This window comes from Clupea harengus, chromosome 10 (genome assembly GCF_900700415.2).
Source record: "Clupea harengus chromosome 10, Ch_v2.0.2, whole genome shotgun sequence".
Lineage (NCBI taxonomy): Eukaryota > Metazoa > Chordata > Actinopteri > Clupeiformes > Clupeidae > Clupea > Clupea harengus.
Genome location: NC_045161.1, coordinates 8500597 through 8516029, shown reverse-complemented (window position 1 = coordinate 8516029; position 15433 = coordinate 8500597). Strand labels below are relative to the sequence as shown.

Here is a 15433-nt window from a genome sequence, read left to right as displayed (position 1 = left end):
GTGTGTGTACTAGTGAGTATGCGTTTGTTGTTAGGGGTGTATATGTGTTTTAACTCCTAATTCTCTAAGGAGATCCAAGAAAAAGCAGTTCCAGTTCTACAGGTATGGGTTGGTGTGTGTGTGTGTGTGTGTTATACGCCCATCCTTAAACTATTGTGCGTTTGTGTGTGTGTGTGTGTCCAGTTGTTGTTTGTTTGATTCTAAATGTGCTGAATGTTATGCAGCACTGTGTGAATGCACTGACAGGTTAGGTAGTCAGCAAACTTTTTTTTATTTTTTATTCTGGCAATGTTAGTTGTCAGCAGAGGAAAGGACAGAAACGCTGTCATGACAAAGTGCAAACTCCCCCAGGAGACATTGGGTCTGTCCCTGTGCATCTGAACTCTCTGTCCTGTCTATTTGTGTATTTCTCCCGGGCGTGTGCTAAGCTGTCCCCCTCTCTCTGGCTGACTGATAGGGTGGATATCTCTGACACCCTGATGTACGTGTACGAGATGCTGGGAGCCGAGTTGCTCAGTAACCTTTATGATAAGCTGGGCAGGCTGCTGACTAATCCAGAACAGCCAACATCCTGGCAGGTCAGTCGGCCATGATACTGTCTTTATGACACAGTTACCTTTTGATGTGTTCGTGCAGCAATAATGACATTGGTAATGATGCTTAATAGAAATGTCAAGCTTACTCATACAGTAGTACTGACTCATAGATATTTATTTTTATTTTGTAATAATACGACTCGTGGTAATATGACTCATAATTATTTTGTAGTAATATCATTTGTGTAGTAATATAACAGATTAAGAACTTTTGTTGTTTTTATCTTGCAGCACACCGAGGCTCTACTGTATGGGTTCCAGTCTATTGCAGAGACGATAGACGTGAATTACTCTGACGTCATTCCAGGCCTGATTGGCCTCATCCCCCGGATCAGCATCAACAACGTCCAGCTGGCGGACACAGTCATGTTCACTATCGGTACGAGCTGAATCATCTATCACAGTCATGTTCACTATCGGTACGAGCTGAATCATCTATCACAGTCATGTTCACTATCGGTACGAGCTGAATCATCTATCACAGTCATGTTCACTATCGGTACGAGCTGAATCATCTATCACAGTCATGTTCACTATCGGTACGAGCTGAATCATCTATCACAGTCATGTTCACTATCGGTACGAGCTGAATCATCTATCACAGTCATGTTCACTATCGGTACGAGCTGAATCATCTATCACAGTCATGTTCACTATCGGTACGAGCTGAATCATCTATCACAGTCATGTTCACTATCGGTACGAGCTGAATCATCTATCACAGTCATGTTCACTATCGGTACGAGCTGCATCATCTATCACAGTCATGTTCACTATCGGTACTAGCTGCATCATCTATCACAGTCATGTTCACTATCGGTACGAGCTGAATCATCTATCACAGTCATGTTCACTATCGGTACGAGCTGAATCATCTATCACAGTCATGTTCACTATCGGTACGAGCTGAATCATCTATCACAGTCATGTTCACTATCGGTACGAGCTGAATCATCTATCACAGTCATGTTCACTATCGGTACGAGCTGCATCATCTATCACAGTCATGTTCACTATCGGTACGAGCTGAATCATCTATCACAGTCATGTTCACTATCGGTACGAGCTGAATCATCTATCACAGTCATGTTCACTATCGGTACGAGCTGAATCATCTATCACAGTCATGTTCACTATCGGTACGAGCTGCATCATCTATCACAGTCATGTTCACTATCGGTACGAGCTGAATCATCTATCACAGTCATGTTCACTATCGGTACGAGCTGAATCATCTATCACAGTCATGTTCACTATCGGTACGAGCTGCATGGGCTGCACACTTAGTGTCCTCTCTCTCTGTGTGCGGGGTGCGCTGTACGAGCCACCTGTTTGAAGCTCCATGCCTCACTGTGACTGAGCACCGTTTCCAGATGTTTGTGTTTCATTTCACATCTGTGTACCGCCATTAAGCTAAGTCATCTATGTCTTGGAGACAGGGCTGACACATTCTTGGCTGCACATTTTGACAGTTAATTACCTGCACGCACGCTTTGTTCTCTCCTTTCTGATTACCCACTTCATCCCCCATTTCTACTCTCTCTTTTTTTCCCCACTCTCTCCTGTCTTTGTTGATCTCCTTTTCACACTCTCTCTCTGTTTCTTTCTCTCTCTCTCTCTCTCTCTTTCTCTCCCCCTTTCTCTCTCTCTCGCGCTCTCTCTCTCTGTCTCTTTCTCTCTCTGTCTCTTTCTCTCTGTCTCTCTCTCTTTCTTTCTCTCCCCCTCTCTCTTTCTCTCCCCCTTTCTCTCTCTCTCGTGCTCTCTCTCTCTCTCTTTCTCTCCCCCTTTCTCTCCCCCTCGTGCTCTCTCTCTCTCTTTCTCTCCCCCTTTCTCTCCCCCTCTCTCTTTCTCTCCCCCTTTCTCTCTCTCTCTCTCTCTCTCTCCCTCTCTCTCTCTCTCTCTCTCTCTCTCTCTCCCTCTCTCTCTCTCTCCCTCTCTCTCTCTCTCTCCTGTCTCTCCTGTTCTCCTGCTGCAGGTGCCCTGGCGGAGTGGCTGGCTGATCACCCTGTGATGCTGAGCAGTGTGCTCCCCCTGGTGCTGCAGGCCCTGGGCAACCCTGACCTGTCCGTGTCCAGCGTGTCCACGCTCAAGAAGATCTGCCGCGAGTGCAAATACGACCTGCCCCCCTACGCCACCAACATCGTGGCAGTCTCACAGGTACGCGCCCTCCCTTACCACCCCACCCAAGTCACGCCTCCAGCAGGCGTCCGCTGACCAATCACAGCTTCTTGTCATTTTATGTCTTATTGAAGCCCAGCACTGTTGCAGTTGGGGATGTGTGTGAGTCACAGCAGTGTCAGAACACTGGACTGATAGCAACACGCTCCGGGGTTTAAAGCTCGACATTGACAAGTACAGATAACATGAATGACATTGAGACACTATAAACCTTTGGGTGACGGATACAAATTAGACTCTTTTTTTTTTGTATTGGTTTGTCAGACTTTTAAATGTATTAATGCTGAACCGTCCTGAATGTTTCTCTCTCCCTCTCTCTCTCCCTCTCTCTCTCCATGTCCTGAATGCCCTGCCCTGTCCACAGGAAGTGCTTATTAAACAGATCCACAAGGTTAGTTCACAGTCCACACTAGCCTTGGGCAAGTTTATGTAATATCTATGGAAAAGATGCGATTGATTTTCAGCAAAATCTTCCAGAGGGTCATTCCTTAATCATAAATTTCGATTTTCTTCAACCTACCCACCAACTTACCCACCCCACACCTCCATTACACTCTCTCCATTCTCTCTCGCTCGCTCGCTCTCTCTCTCTCTCTCTCTCTCTCTCTCTCTCTCTCTCTCTCTCTCTGCAGACGAGTCAGTGTATGTGGCTGATGCAGGCTCTTGGCTTCCTGCTGTCTGCGCTCCCGGTGGGGGAGATCCTGAGCAACCTGCACTCCCTCATCACGCCCTACATCCAGCAGCTGGAAAAACTGGCCGACGAGACGGTAAGGCCCGCAACCACCCCACCCTGATGATGTCACTCTTAACCCCCCAAACGCTCGCTCCACCCCCCACGCATGCCTGTCTCTCTCTGTCTCCACCCCCCACCCCCCACCCATGCCTGTCTCTCTCTGTCTCCCCCCGACCGCCCGCCTCGTGCCACTCGTCTGGCCAAGAAGGGCTCGTGCCTGGCTAGCTGTCACTGCGGAAGCTGATATCACAGGGCTATAAATAGTAGCTGGAAAATCAAGCATCTGTTCCTGCTGGTTATTTCCCATGGCTGTATGGATGAGGGCAGGACCTTTCGACACACACACACACACACACACACACACACACATGCAGGCACAGGCGCACGCACGCACACACACACACACACACGCACGCACAATCTAATTTTCCTCAGCATATCATGTTCGTCACACTTATTATTGAAATCTCTTCCAAGTCAGGAGCCTTGAATTACTCGCATCCTTGACAGCTTCGTTTACATTTAGATGACGAACTAACCCGGCATCAAAACATTGCAGCTGAAGTTATTTCAATCGCCTGAGGCCACCAACTGAGACATGTCTAATTCACAGAGATCATCCATCTCCTGGAGGTTTCAGTTTGTACAATACTTCTGTACATTTATCCAGCAGAGGCTTTAAGCAACAGTAAGGAGTTTTGGTCTAAGACTAGCGAGCTGACTAACTATCTAAAAGCCATGCAGAAACCTTGCAAATATGAACTGGTTTCTTTTGGCGATGTAGTCAGATTTGGCAGTGTCATGCTGTGAAGGCTTCTCTTACGTTCCTTGGGGTGCTCCGTCCCAGACCACAGAACTACATTATCCATAGACTGGATGGCTATTGAGAACAACTGGTGTGTTTGCATGTCCTTCACATGGCAATACACCATGAAAGTGAATTTGATTGCAAATGGCAGCAAGACTAGTTGTCTATAAAAGCATAGCTCAAATAGTGGCAAAATGTTGCATACTGCTTGTTTAAAGTCTACGTTACGTGTGTATGTCATCAGTGTATGTGTTGCCTGGCCCGTTCTCCTCATGGGCAGAAACCAACAGGAGCGCAGCTCCACCTCCCTGCCTCCTCCTTGGCCCTCCTCCAGGCCGACAGACCCTCGGATCCACAGGGCAGCGCTGCAGTTGGACATTTCTCAGCAGGGCCAGATTGGCATTGCACTGGGCACCGGAAAGCCTGTGCCACAGGCTGCAGAACACACAGCCTTATAAAGCAGACCTTCCGTCCACTCAAGTCCACTCTGAAAGCCTGACTAATGGCAGAGAGCATCTGTCTCAAGATGGGCCACAAGAGACGGATGCTATAAATATCAGCCCCAACTGATGATGCTATTCCCTTTTTTTCTTCACTTTTATGCCTTTTATTCATCACAAATGTCTTTTTTTTTTTTCTTCTTCTTTTTGCATTTTTGATAGAGGGTGGTGTATGATTCACTAACAAGAAGGTGTCTGTGTAGATGAAGGGCTTTAATCGCTCCTGATAGCCCTGCGCTGGTGTGTTTGTTTTTCTCATCCACATCGCTCCTGTCTGGCCCTCAGACAAAAGCATCATGACATCAGACTCACTAAGCAGCCTGCCACGCTCTCGTCTTTTGTACCAATGGAAACAGTGACCCCTAGTGGAGGCCGCTGGCGCTAACACAACACTTCTGGTTCTCACCCTTCTCTGTTACTACACCTGCTGATTTTCTTTTCTCTCTCTGTCTCTGTCGTCTCTGTCGTCTCTGTCTCTCTGTCTCTGTCTCTGTCTCTGAACGGTGTTCTGTTTTTCCCAGCTGTTTGACTTTGAGAGAGTGCTTCTTGCCATTAAGACTTGAGTTCTTATTGCTACTGTTGGTACTGGGCATCATTTGTCATGGTTATTTGTTGCCATGAAAACCATGTAATGAGGCATCTTGGGTAAACACACTGAAACAAAATAGTGATGATGTGTTGATGAGGTTGTTCTGGGCGGTATAGAAATGTCATAATTCATGTAGTGAAGTGTGTTGGTCTGATATATATGTATGTGTGTATATAAATATATATAGATGGATATAGATATCTAATTTTATATTTATATATGAGAGAGAGGAGAGCGAGAGAGAGAGGGTGTGTGCACGCGGTCACACTATGTAAGGTGTGTATGGGCGTGGGCACAGGGTCACACTATGTAAGGTGTGTATGGGCGTGGGCACAGGGTCACACTATGTAAGGTGTGTATGGGCGTGGGCACGCGGTCACACTATGTAAGGTGTGTATGGGCGTGGGCACAGGGTCACACTATGTAAGGTGTGTATGGGCGTGGGCACAGGGTCACACTATGTAAGGTGTGTATGGGCGTGGGCACAGGGTCACACTATGTAAGGTGTGTATGGGCGTGGGCACAGGGTCACACTATGTAAGGTGTGTATGGGCGTGGGCACAGGGTCACACTATGTAAGGTGTGTATGGGCGTGGGCACAGGGTCACACTATGTAAGGTGTGTATGGGCGTGGGCACAGGGTCACACTATGTAAGGTGTGTATGGGCGTGGGCACAGGGTCACACTATGTAAGGTGTGTATGGGCGTGGGCACAGGGTCACACTATGTAAGGTGTGTATGGGCGTGGGCACAGGGTCAGAGCTGCAGCGGAGGGCTTCATTAGGTGGAGGGAAGAGCACCGCTGTGCCGTCGTCAGGGAGACGAGTAATTAGACCGTGCTGCGCGTTAATGAGCACCTAATTACCGCCGCCCCCCCAGGGAGGAGAGCGCTAATGCACAGCCAGCCCCTTTCCCTCGCCTTCACACTCCGCCCCAAACACAGGACTTCACTTCACCATCTCTTTCTATTCTTCCGCTCTCTTGAATCACTCTCTTAAAGTGTCTGTTTTTCACACCCTTCTGTCATATTCGTTTTTACAAAAGCAACCTAATAAGTTGGTGTCTAAAGCCCCTTCTCTTTGTTTCTGCCCCGTAGCCGAACCCCTCCAACAAGCTGGCCATCATCCATATCCTGGGCCTGCTCTCCAACCTCTTCACCACGCTGGACATCACCAAGCAGGACGACGAGTCAGGAGACAGACAGCCGCCCGTCAAAACGACACCGCCGCCGCCAGGCCCCAACCCCGTGAGTGGCTTTAGAGTCTAACGTTAACATATCGCCTGACGCTAATGCTTAGCTGAGATTATACGGAGTGGTAAATATCTACTGTGATAAATAGCAGTATAATCGAATCATCGTGGAACCCAGAATTACAAATTGAACAGGCAGCAGGCAAGAGAGATGAGGGCATCTACGGCCCCTGTGCGGTCTGCAAATGTTGTCACAGTCTGCTTCATATCTCCCACACCCCCACCCAGCTGATGTAGACCTGTGTTTTGTAGGTGGTGGTGGTGCTCCAGCAGGTGTTTGCTCTGATTCAGACCGTCCTCAGCCAGTGGCTCAACGACTCCCAGGTGGTAGAGGTGAGGCCCACATCTAACAGAGCTCTCGGAAGCACAGCGGCCACTCACTCACTCTGCCTTTCTCTCACTCTCTCTGCCTTTCTCTCACTCTGTCTTTCTCTCACTCACTCTGTCTTTCTCTCACTCACTCTGCCTTTCTCTCACTCTCTGTCTTTCTCTCACTCTCTCTCTCTCTGCCTTTGTCTCACTCTCTCTGCCTTTCTCTCACTTTGTGTCTTTCTCTCACTCTCTCTCTCTCACTCTCTCTCTCACTCTCTGCCTTTCTTTCACTCTCTCTGCCTTTCTCTCACTCTCTGCCTTTCTCTCTCTCTGTCTTTCTCTCTCTCTTTGCCTTTCTCTCACTCTCTCTGCCTTTCTCTCACTCTCTCTGCCTTTCTCTCACTCTCTCTCTCTCTCACTCTCTGCCTTTCTCTCACTCTCTGCCTTTCTCACTCTCTCATTGCCTTTCGCTCACTCTCTTTGCATTTCTCTCAATCTCTCTCTCTCACTCGGCATTTCTCTCACTCTCTTTGTCTTTCTCTCCTTTTGCCTCTCTTTGTCTTTTTCTCTCAGTTTCTACACCTGTTTCTCTTCCTCCCTCATTACTCCCTCACTCCTTATTTTTCTCTCTCTTTTGTGTTGTGTTATAATGATGTAACTGTGTTAGAAAGTATGACAACGGTGTGGTGAACGTCTCTCTCTCATTCTCTCTCTCTCTCTCTCTCTGGTCAGGCTGTGTGTGCCATCTTTGAGAAGTCTGTGAAGACTCTCCTGCATGACTTTGCTCCCATGGTGTCTCAGCTGAGTGAGATGCTGGGACAGATGTACAGCACCATTCCCCAAGCATCAGCACTCGACTTGACCCGACAGGTACGCACGCACACACACACACACACTCAAATACACACACACACACACACACACACACACACACACACACAGTACTCAGCACTTGACTTGACCCGACAGGTACGCACACACACACACACACTCAAATACACACACACACTCAAATACACACACACTCAAATACACACACACACACACACAGCACTTAGCTTGACCCGACAGGTACGCACACACACACACACACTCAAATACACACACACACAAACCCACACTCAAATACACACACACACACACTCAAATACACACACACACACACACACACACACACACACACACAGTACTCAGCACTTGACTTGACCCGACAGGTACGCACACACACACACACACACACACACTCAAATACACACACACACACACACTCAAATACACGCACACTCAAATACACACACACTCAAATACACACACACACAAACCCACACTCAAATACACACACACACACTCAAATAGACACACTCAAATACACACACACGCACTGCATTACCACGTTAAGCATTCATACACAACTACTACTGGGATAATAGTTCCAATTAGCTGTCTGTGCTCTTCCATGAAGACGTGGGCAATATGTCCCAGTGTTGTGTAAGTTCAGTGACTTGGAGTAATTGAATGTCTGTTCCCACCAGATGGTGCACATATTTGCCAGCGAGACAGCCCACTTCCCCCCAATCAAAGCGCTGTTCGAGCTGGTCACCTCAGTCACCCTGTCCATCTTCCAGCAAGGTACGCCTGTCCGGGCCTGGGGGGATCGGTGGAATGTGACGAGTCAGTCCTTCCTCCTCACACACACCCAAACACTGAAACACTTCAGTGTCGGTGTTTGTTTGTGTGTGTGTGTGTTTGTGTGTGTGTGTGTGTGTGTGTATGTATGTGTGTTTGTGCGTTTGTGTTTGTGCGTTTGTGTGTGTGTGGACACCACCGCACTCTCCATTCTCAGCTCAACCTGCACACTCAGTTTTAGACTCAGACACCAACTACACGGCCACAAAGCACCTGGAATTTCCTCGGAAACTCACACACACACACACACACACACACACACTCTAGTGTGTGTGTGTGTATATATATATATATATATACACGCACACACACACCACACACTTGCGTATATACACACCACACACACACTTACGTATATACACACATGCACCTTTGCACGTTGTTCTGTTGTGACGCTCTACCCAGCCATCACTCGCTGCTTCTGTACTCCTCGCTTTTTTTGTTGCTTTTTTCGCTTCTTCCTCCCTGTCCTCCTCTTCCTCCTGCGCTTTTTTACGTTGCCTCTCCAAATTTGCGAAAGAGACTTGTTTGATGGTGGCATGACTCATCACTCTTGGCTATGTAACCCTCTCTTCTCCGAGCAGGTCTCTCCGCCAGCGCGATGCATTTGCAGAAGAAAGTACACGCTGCTGTTATGACTTTACGTTACTGTTTGTGCTTTTTTTGTTTGTTCGTTTTTTTTTGTGACTATCAGTGATGCATCTCTCAGACGAGGGGTGAACAGGGTCCCATTTGGAGTGTGGGAGCAGCTAGGGGTGGGGTCAAAACTGGGGGCCAATCAGCAGCCTGCTTCCGAGGGGTTGCCGTGGGAACCGAGCACTTGCTAGTCTGGGGTTGGCTGAGGCGGGATGGACCGGGAGTTGTGGGGCCAAGGTTTGATTTGAATATGTTGATGAGAATAAAAAAATTGAAGTGCAAAAGAAAACTAAAATAAGTCAAAAGAACAATGTGGAAAAAAACTGCAAATTTAACGTCACAGTAACAGGTGCCTCCTGGGTTCCCACTCCAAACCCACTTTGGTTTTTTATTTAGGTTTCTTTCTTTTCTCTTGTTACTTCTTTTTACGTTCTTCTTCCTCCAAACTGACTCATGTCTTTTTGTCTCTTTCTGTTTGAGTTTCTTCCAAGACTGCTTCCAAAATGCTTCTCATGCCCCCCCACCCCCACCCCACCTACTGTTTTTTCCCAGAATCCTTTTCTCACGTGTGGCAATTATTTCAGTGATATTGTTTCGGTTGACTTTTTTTTTTTCACATGACTGTTGGATCTGTTCTGTTGCTGTTTGTGTAAATTCTTCTTATTATTATTCTTATTATTATTATTTCTTAAGTTTCATCTTTATTATATTTTAGGGCCCAGGGATCATCCTGATATTGTTGATTCATTTATGCAACTCCAAGCTCAGGTGTGTTTTTGGTTTCTTATTTCATTCACTTTGGGTTTCTCTCCTCTCTACCTCTCTGCCTCCTTCCTATCTCACTCTTTTCTCTCTTTCTCCCTCTCTCTGTCTCTGTCTCTCTCTCTCTCTCTTTCTTTCACTCGTTCACACTGTCTCCTTTTTTCCGTCCTGTTTGACGGGTCCTGGAGACCCCCATCGTAACTGGACAATGGAATAGACAGAAGGGGGGGGTTGATATTGAAGGACAGATGGGAGTATCTCTCCTCTCCTCCAATACTCAGGGTTCTAACCGGCAGCTCCACCACCGGCTCCGCACACGTGCATTTTCAAGTGGCACGTGCTGGCACCCTCGGATGCCCAGAACCACATGCAGGAGGGTAGGCAGAGCCAGGCAATCTGTGAGCACCAGGATTGGGGCCAAGTAGCTGGTCTGGCTGTGCCAACCAGACGGTGTTCGGGATAGATATTCAGAGTAGTGGCGGAGTAAACACTGGGCATGGTGTGTGGGCGGCGCTGTGTTCTTAGTGTCAAGTACAACTCTAATGTTTACATTAATAGATGTATCAAAGCATGCCTGGACTGTTGCATAAACTCGGGCACTTTTGGTCCCTTCTTTGGTCCTATTTAAGCGCTTGGTAGTAGTAAGCGATGTTCCAGACGCACTAAGAACCGGTGAAGAAGGAACATAGAACCGGTGAGGAAGGAACATGGGAGCTCCACCCTGGTGGTTCTCCAAAGGTTCAGAGTTCAACATTATTAAAATCACGCACACGCACTGCTGTTGGCAAATTGGGGCAATATTTGTGACTTTCCCATCAGTCAGAAGCGTGTCTTAACAAGTTAGGATCCAGGTTGCCAAACAGGACACAGTGGATTGTGGTAATGGCTCTGGCATTTCAAATCAGATTTTGCCGTCTGATGAGATGGCTGATGAGTCACCGGCTGATGAGATTCTGAGCAGAAGTTTAAAACCTCTTCCTTTGGTCCCCAAAGACTGGAGATGAAGATTGTTATGTACGTTTGTTCTTTGTGTCCCCATGAAGGAGAGCACAGCCAGCATCAATTCACAGATCAGTCAGAGAAATCAGTCATTCAGTGATTGCTGACGGTGCTGTCTTCAAGGAATAGACTGTAAGGGTAAGAGTTGGAACGAGTTGTGAAGTGAAGCAGTGATGACTCCTTCGTTAGAATCCCTGAGCCCCCACTTCTACATGTCATTCCAGCCCTCCAAACCCAAAATTAATTAATAACTTGATTCATTAATTAATTCTTAACGAATTGGAGCCCTCTGTTTGACTTTTAAGTTCAACGTCCTGGGTTTCCATTACCTCTTTCTTTGATTTGTGCCTTTGGACAACTCTGAACTTCTTCGCCCCTTCCTCTCTCTCCTCTCATCCTCTCTATCAGTTCCTTACTGCATTAGTTGTCTTTATCCGTACATGTTACAGATTTCTGTTGCATATTTCAACTGAGCAAAAGACATAAGTGACTGGGAGTTTAAAGATGAAACGGGAGCGGGGGAAAGGTGTTAAAGAAATAAAAACAATAAAAAAGACAAAGTCCAAAACCATCATGCCTTTAGTTTGACCTCAGTTATATTTCAAAGTTTGATTTCTCTCCTCGCAGTTTATTTCTTACATATCTGATGAGTTTGTTGCATTGGATGAGTTTGTGTATGTGTTTGTGTTGGTTTTGGTGAAAAGGTTAGTGGGAGGCAGGAAAGGAGGGTGGTGGGCGGGGGGTCAAAGGGTAGAGAGAGAGGAAGATGTTTAACAGGAAATGGTGGGGTGGGGAAGAAGGTTCCGAGGGCAGGGGATTGGAGGGTGATCTTCCTGTTCAATGGTTCTGTCTGCTTCATAGGCTCTCAAACGGAAACCCGATTTGTACTTGTCTGAGAATCTTGACGTGAAAGCGGTCTTCCACTGTGGTGAGTAGCAGGTTCTTACAGGTCCAGCGGAGACTATTACGTTTGAATGTGTGTGTCCATGTGTGTGTGTCCATGTGTGTGCATCAGAGAGAGTGAAGCTGGATTCATTTGGGTGGTATAATGCCAGTGTTGTACTGTGTACTAGTATGACATGTCTCTTCTTGTTTACAGGAGTGCTCTCACTTAAATTCCCAGAGGCTCCAACAGTCAAGTCGACTTGTCTCTTCTTTGTAAGTGAAGCGATTTGTGGCTTTGGCAACCTATACCTACGTAGCTAAGATCAAGGTCTTTTATAATTTATTGGATAAAGGTGTCTTATTACTCTGAATACACGTCCAAGTTTGTTGCTCAGGTTAGGAAATGTTTAAATGTCATTATAACCATCTGATAATTCATTGTGTTGTCTATCGGCAGACGGAGCTGCTGCCTCACTGTGCAGACATCCCTCCTGTGGGTCAGGTGGTCCAGCAGGATGGGAAACTCCTCCTACAGGCCGTGCTGGAGGTCAGGAGCTCACCTTTTAACCTTTGCCCTTCTCACTCACAATGCCCAGAGGCACAAGACTCTGCAGACAAAACAAACAGACCCATCAAACAAATGTACAGATAAAACAAATCAAAACAAAAAAAACACACATTAGACAATCACCTGACAAAACAAAAAAGTTAACCAAATGCCTAATTCCATCAAATATCCATGCACCAATTCTTTAGTTGGAACACTTAACTTGGCCACCTACTGATTCATCTCATCCATACTGTGTTTCCACCTCCACATTATCCCCTAATGCATCCCCTCTCTGCTGCAGGCCATTGGTGGACAGTCCTCGCGGAGTCTGATGGACCAGTTTGCGGAGGTGCTGTTCTCTCTCAACAAGAACTGCTTCGGCCTGCTCACCGTGTGGCTGAAGGAGGCGCTGCAGTCGCCCGGCTTCCCCTCCTCACGAGTCTCCCCCGAGCAGAAGGACACCTTCAGCCAGCAGGTCCTTAGGTAGGGATGGTCCTTTTAGTTATACACCAGGAAAAAGATGTTAAATTCTTTGTGCTATGGTTGGGGACCTCCCACAGCGGCCAATCCCCTCTCACTGTCGCATGCAAGTACTCATACCCAACAAACTTACCGAAACCAATATAAGAACTGCCCAACCGTAGATCCTGAGCAGCAGGATACAACAGCAGCCGCTGGTGACAGCCACAACACGCGCCGCTACATGTTGTACCCGGCATCCGTAAAGGCCTTCCTTCACAGTACAATATGCGCAGTCACAGTCGCAAACACAGCCACATGACTACCCAACCATAGAACCTGAGCAACAGGATACAACAACAACAAAGCTGGGGTTTTCTTGTGTGTGCTTGCCAACCTCATTGACTTGTCACAGAAATACATGAAGTTGTCTACCAACATCCGCCAGTAATCTCCAATCATATGGGCATCATATGTGGCTCCAACAATAAATGTAATGTGGTTAGCGCAAAGTTTTCTCCAGCTGATCTTTCTCATTTCAACACCATACGAGTTCATCCATTGTCCTTGCTTTGTTTGAGAAGCCGCTGCTGTTCATCTAGTTTCCTCTTCTTGCTCGGGAACAAAGCTAGTTACCATCTGCCTCCTCTCTGCCATTCCACTCTGTACCTACCCAATGACATCCCTGTGCTGTAATGCGCCTTGTGCATGTTGAACTGTGTGTGTGTATATATACACACACACACACACACACAGACACAGACACACACACACACACACACAGGACAGAACATACAGAAGATAGAACATGACAGTCCGTTCCTAACAACCTTAATCAGAATCATAACCAAATACCTTCGCTGTTCCTTAATATTCCTTACAATCACTGTATATTTGAAAGCTTTGTTATCAGTGTTATGCCCCACATGAAGATTTAATGTTAAAGAAATGACTGTTATTTATGAAAATGTATTTTTTTCTTCTTTTCATTTTAGGGAGCGTGTAAACAAGAGAAGAGTGAAGGACGTTGTGAAGGAGTTTACCCTTGTGTGTCGAGGCCTCCACGGCACAGAGTACGCTGCCGACTACTGACTGACCATCGACCAGCTCCAGCTCCAGCTCCAGCTCCTGCCCCTGCTCCAGCTTCACAGTCCCAAAGCAACCCAGCCAGGCCCCTCCAGCACCAGGAGGTCAAGCACTGGAGCCTCCCCAGGCCCTGTGGACTTCACGGAAAAGCCCCCCAACACACACACACACACACACACACACACACACACACACACACACACACACACACACACACGTACACACACACACCACAGCTCTACAGCGCAGACATGATGTAGTCCTCCACCCCAGTGTAGCCTAAGACGAGGCAAAGACTAACTGAGATTGTGCAGTCAGTCTGACCAGGAGAGGCCATGCTTTCCACATGCATCTTTCTCCCCCTCTGTTTCTCTCTCTGTCTCTCATTCAGCTGTCCTCTCTTGCTTTCGCAATCACTTTCTAAGGCTGTCATGTCCTTACACCATTCATTTATCTCTACCTCTATATTCATTTCACCTCTCCATCTGTCTGTCTATTTCCCTTCTTTCTATCCTTGCCTCCACCTCTCCTGCAGCATGCACACTGTAAAATTTCATCCCTTCTTTTTACTCGTTTTTCGATCTTCCGTGGCTCCTAGGCTGTTTCCTTGTGACTTTTGCATCCGTATGAACAAAGAAATAGTGTTAGATTGACTTCTTTTTTTATAGATAAATGAAAAGAGCTATATTATGTATGTACACATACACCAACATATATATCATATAAATCTATATTATTAATACAGGGTGCGATAGTCCTGCTGCCACTGCTGCTAACAGACAGAGGGACCAATGAAGACTGAAAACTCCTGTGGCTTTATTCATTGATACCTATTATCTATATACATATAAATATCTAACAGTTCCAAGCTGTCACCCTCTTATGCCCTTATTCTGCCAAATTGTTGTGAACTTTTGTCATGTGATTTAGGGTTTTTTTATTGTTGCAATTTTTTTTATATATATATATAAATCTTTAGCATATATGGGGACTGGTAGGCCCAATGATAATTGAGAGAAACTGACGAGACAGGAGAAGAATGTCTGCTTACCGCTGGTCCACACAGCGAATGTGGACGGACTTGAATGCCCTCCCAGCTTGAAGGGATGAGATGGACTCCCGAGAAAACGGCAATGGGTCCGGGGATGAGAGGGGACTGTTTCGCTTCCTCTCTGGACCTCCTGGTTGTAACGTGACTAATGTGAGAGAGCAGGCCCTGGTTACCTACTGGTCAGTGGATGTTTCGATGACCAACAGTGGGCCTACTTGGAGCGACTCTCAAAGTGAACCCCCGCTATACAGCACCGTAGAGCACGCAGCCTTGACGATCGTGTTTAGCCATGCTAGTTGACATACGTGTGTCATGTGGCGTGCGTGAAGAATACGCGTTTCACTTGTAGTTT

General features: G+C 46.9%; 1 protein-coding gene across 1 annotated transcript in view; it reads left to right on the top strand.

The window, feature by feature from the left end:
• The window catches only part of LOC105910849 (importin-13-like), a 40596-nt gene extending 26529 nt beyond the window's left edge, over positions 1 to 14067 (top strand). Inside the window, exons 7-21 of the mRNA XM_031575234.2 lie at positions 458 to 578; positions 828 to 975; positions 2572 to 2753; positions 3139 to 3165; positions 3407 to 3541; positions 6501 to 6650; positions 6908 to 6988; positions 7700 to 7837; positions 8500 to 8596; positions 10005 to 10057; positions 11912 to 11978; positions 12150 to 12208; positions 12393 to 12482; positions 12787 to 12968; positions 13940 to 14067. Coding sequence (XP_031431094.1) covers positions 458 to 578; positions 828 to 975; positions 2572 to 2753; positions 3139 to 3165; positions 3407 to 3541; positions 6501 to 6650; positions 6908 to 6988; positions 7700 to 7837; positions 8500 to 8596; positions 10005 to 10057; positions 11912 to 11978; positions 12150 to 12208; positions 12393 to 12482; positions 12787 to 12968; positions 13940 to 14036 — 1627 coding nt within the window. The 3' untranslated portion in view covers positions 14037 to 14067. The remainder of the gene's footprint in view (positions 1 to 457; positions 579 to 827; positions 976 to 2571; positions 2754 to 3138; positions 3166 to 3406; positions 3542 to 6500; positions 6651 to 6907; positions 6989 to 7699; positions 7838 to 8499; positions 8597 to 10004; positions 10058 to 11911; positions 11979 to 12149; positions 12209 to 12392; positions 12483 to 12786; positions 12969 to 13939) is intronic.
• Positions 14068 to 15433: the final 1366 nt, after the last annotated feature.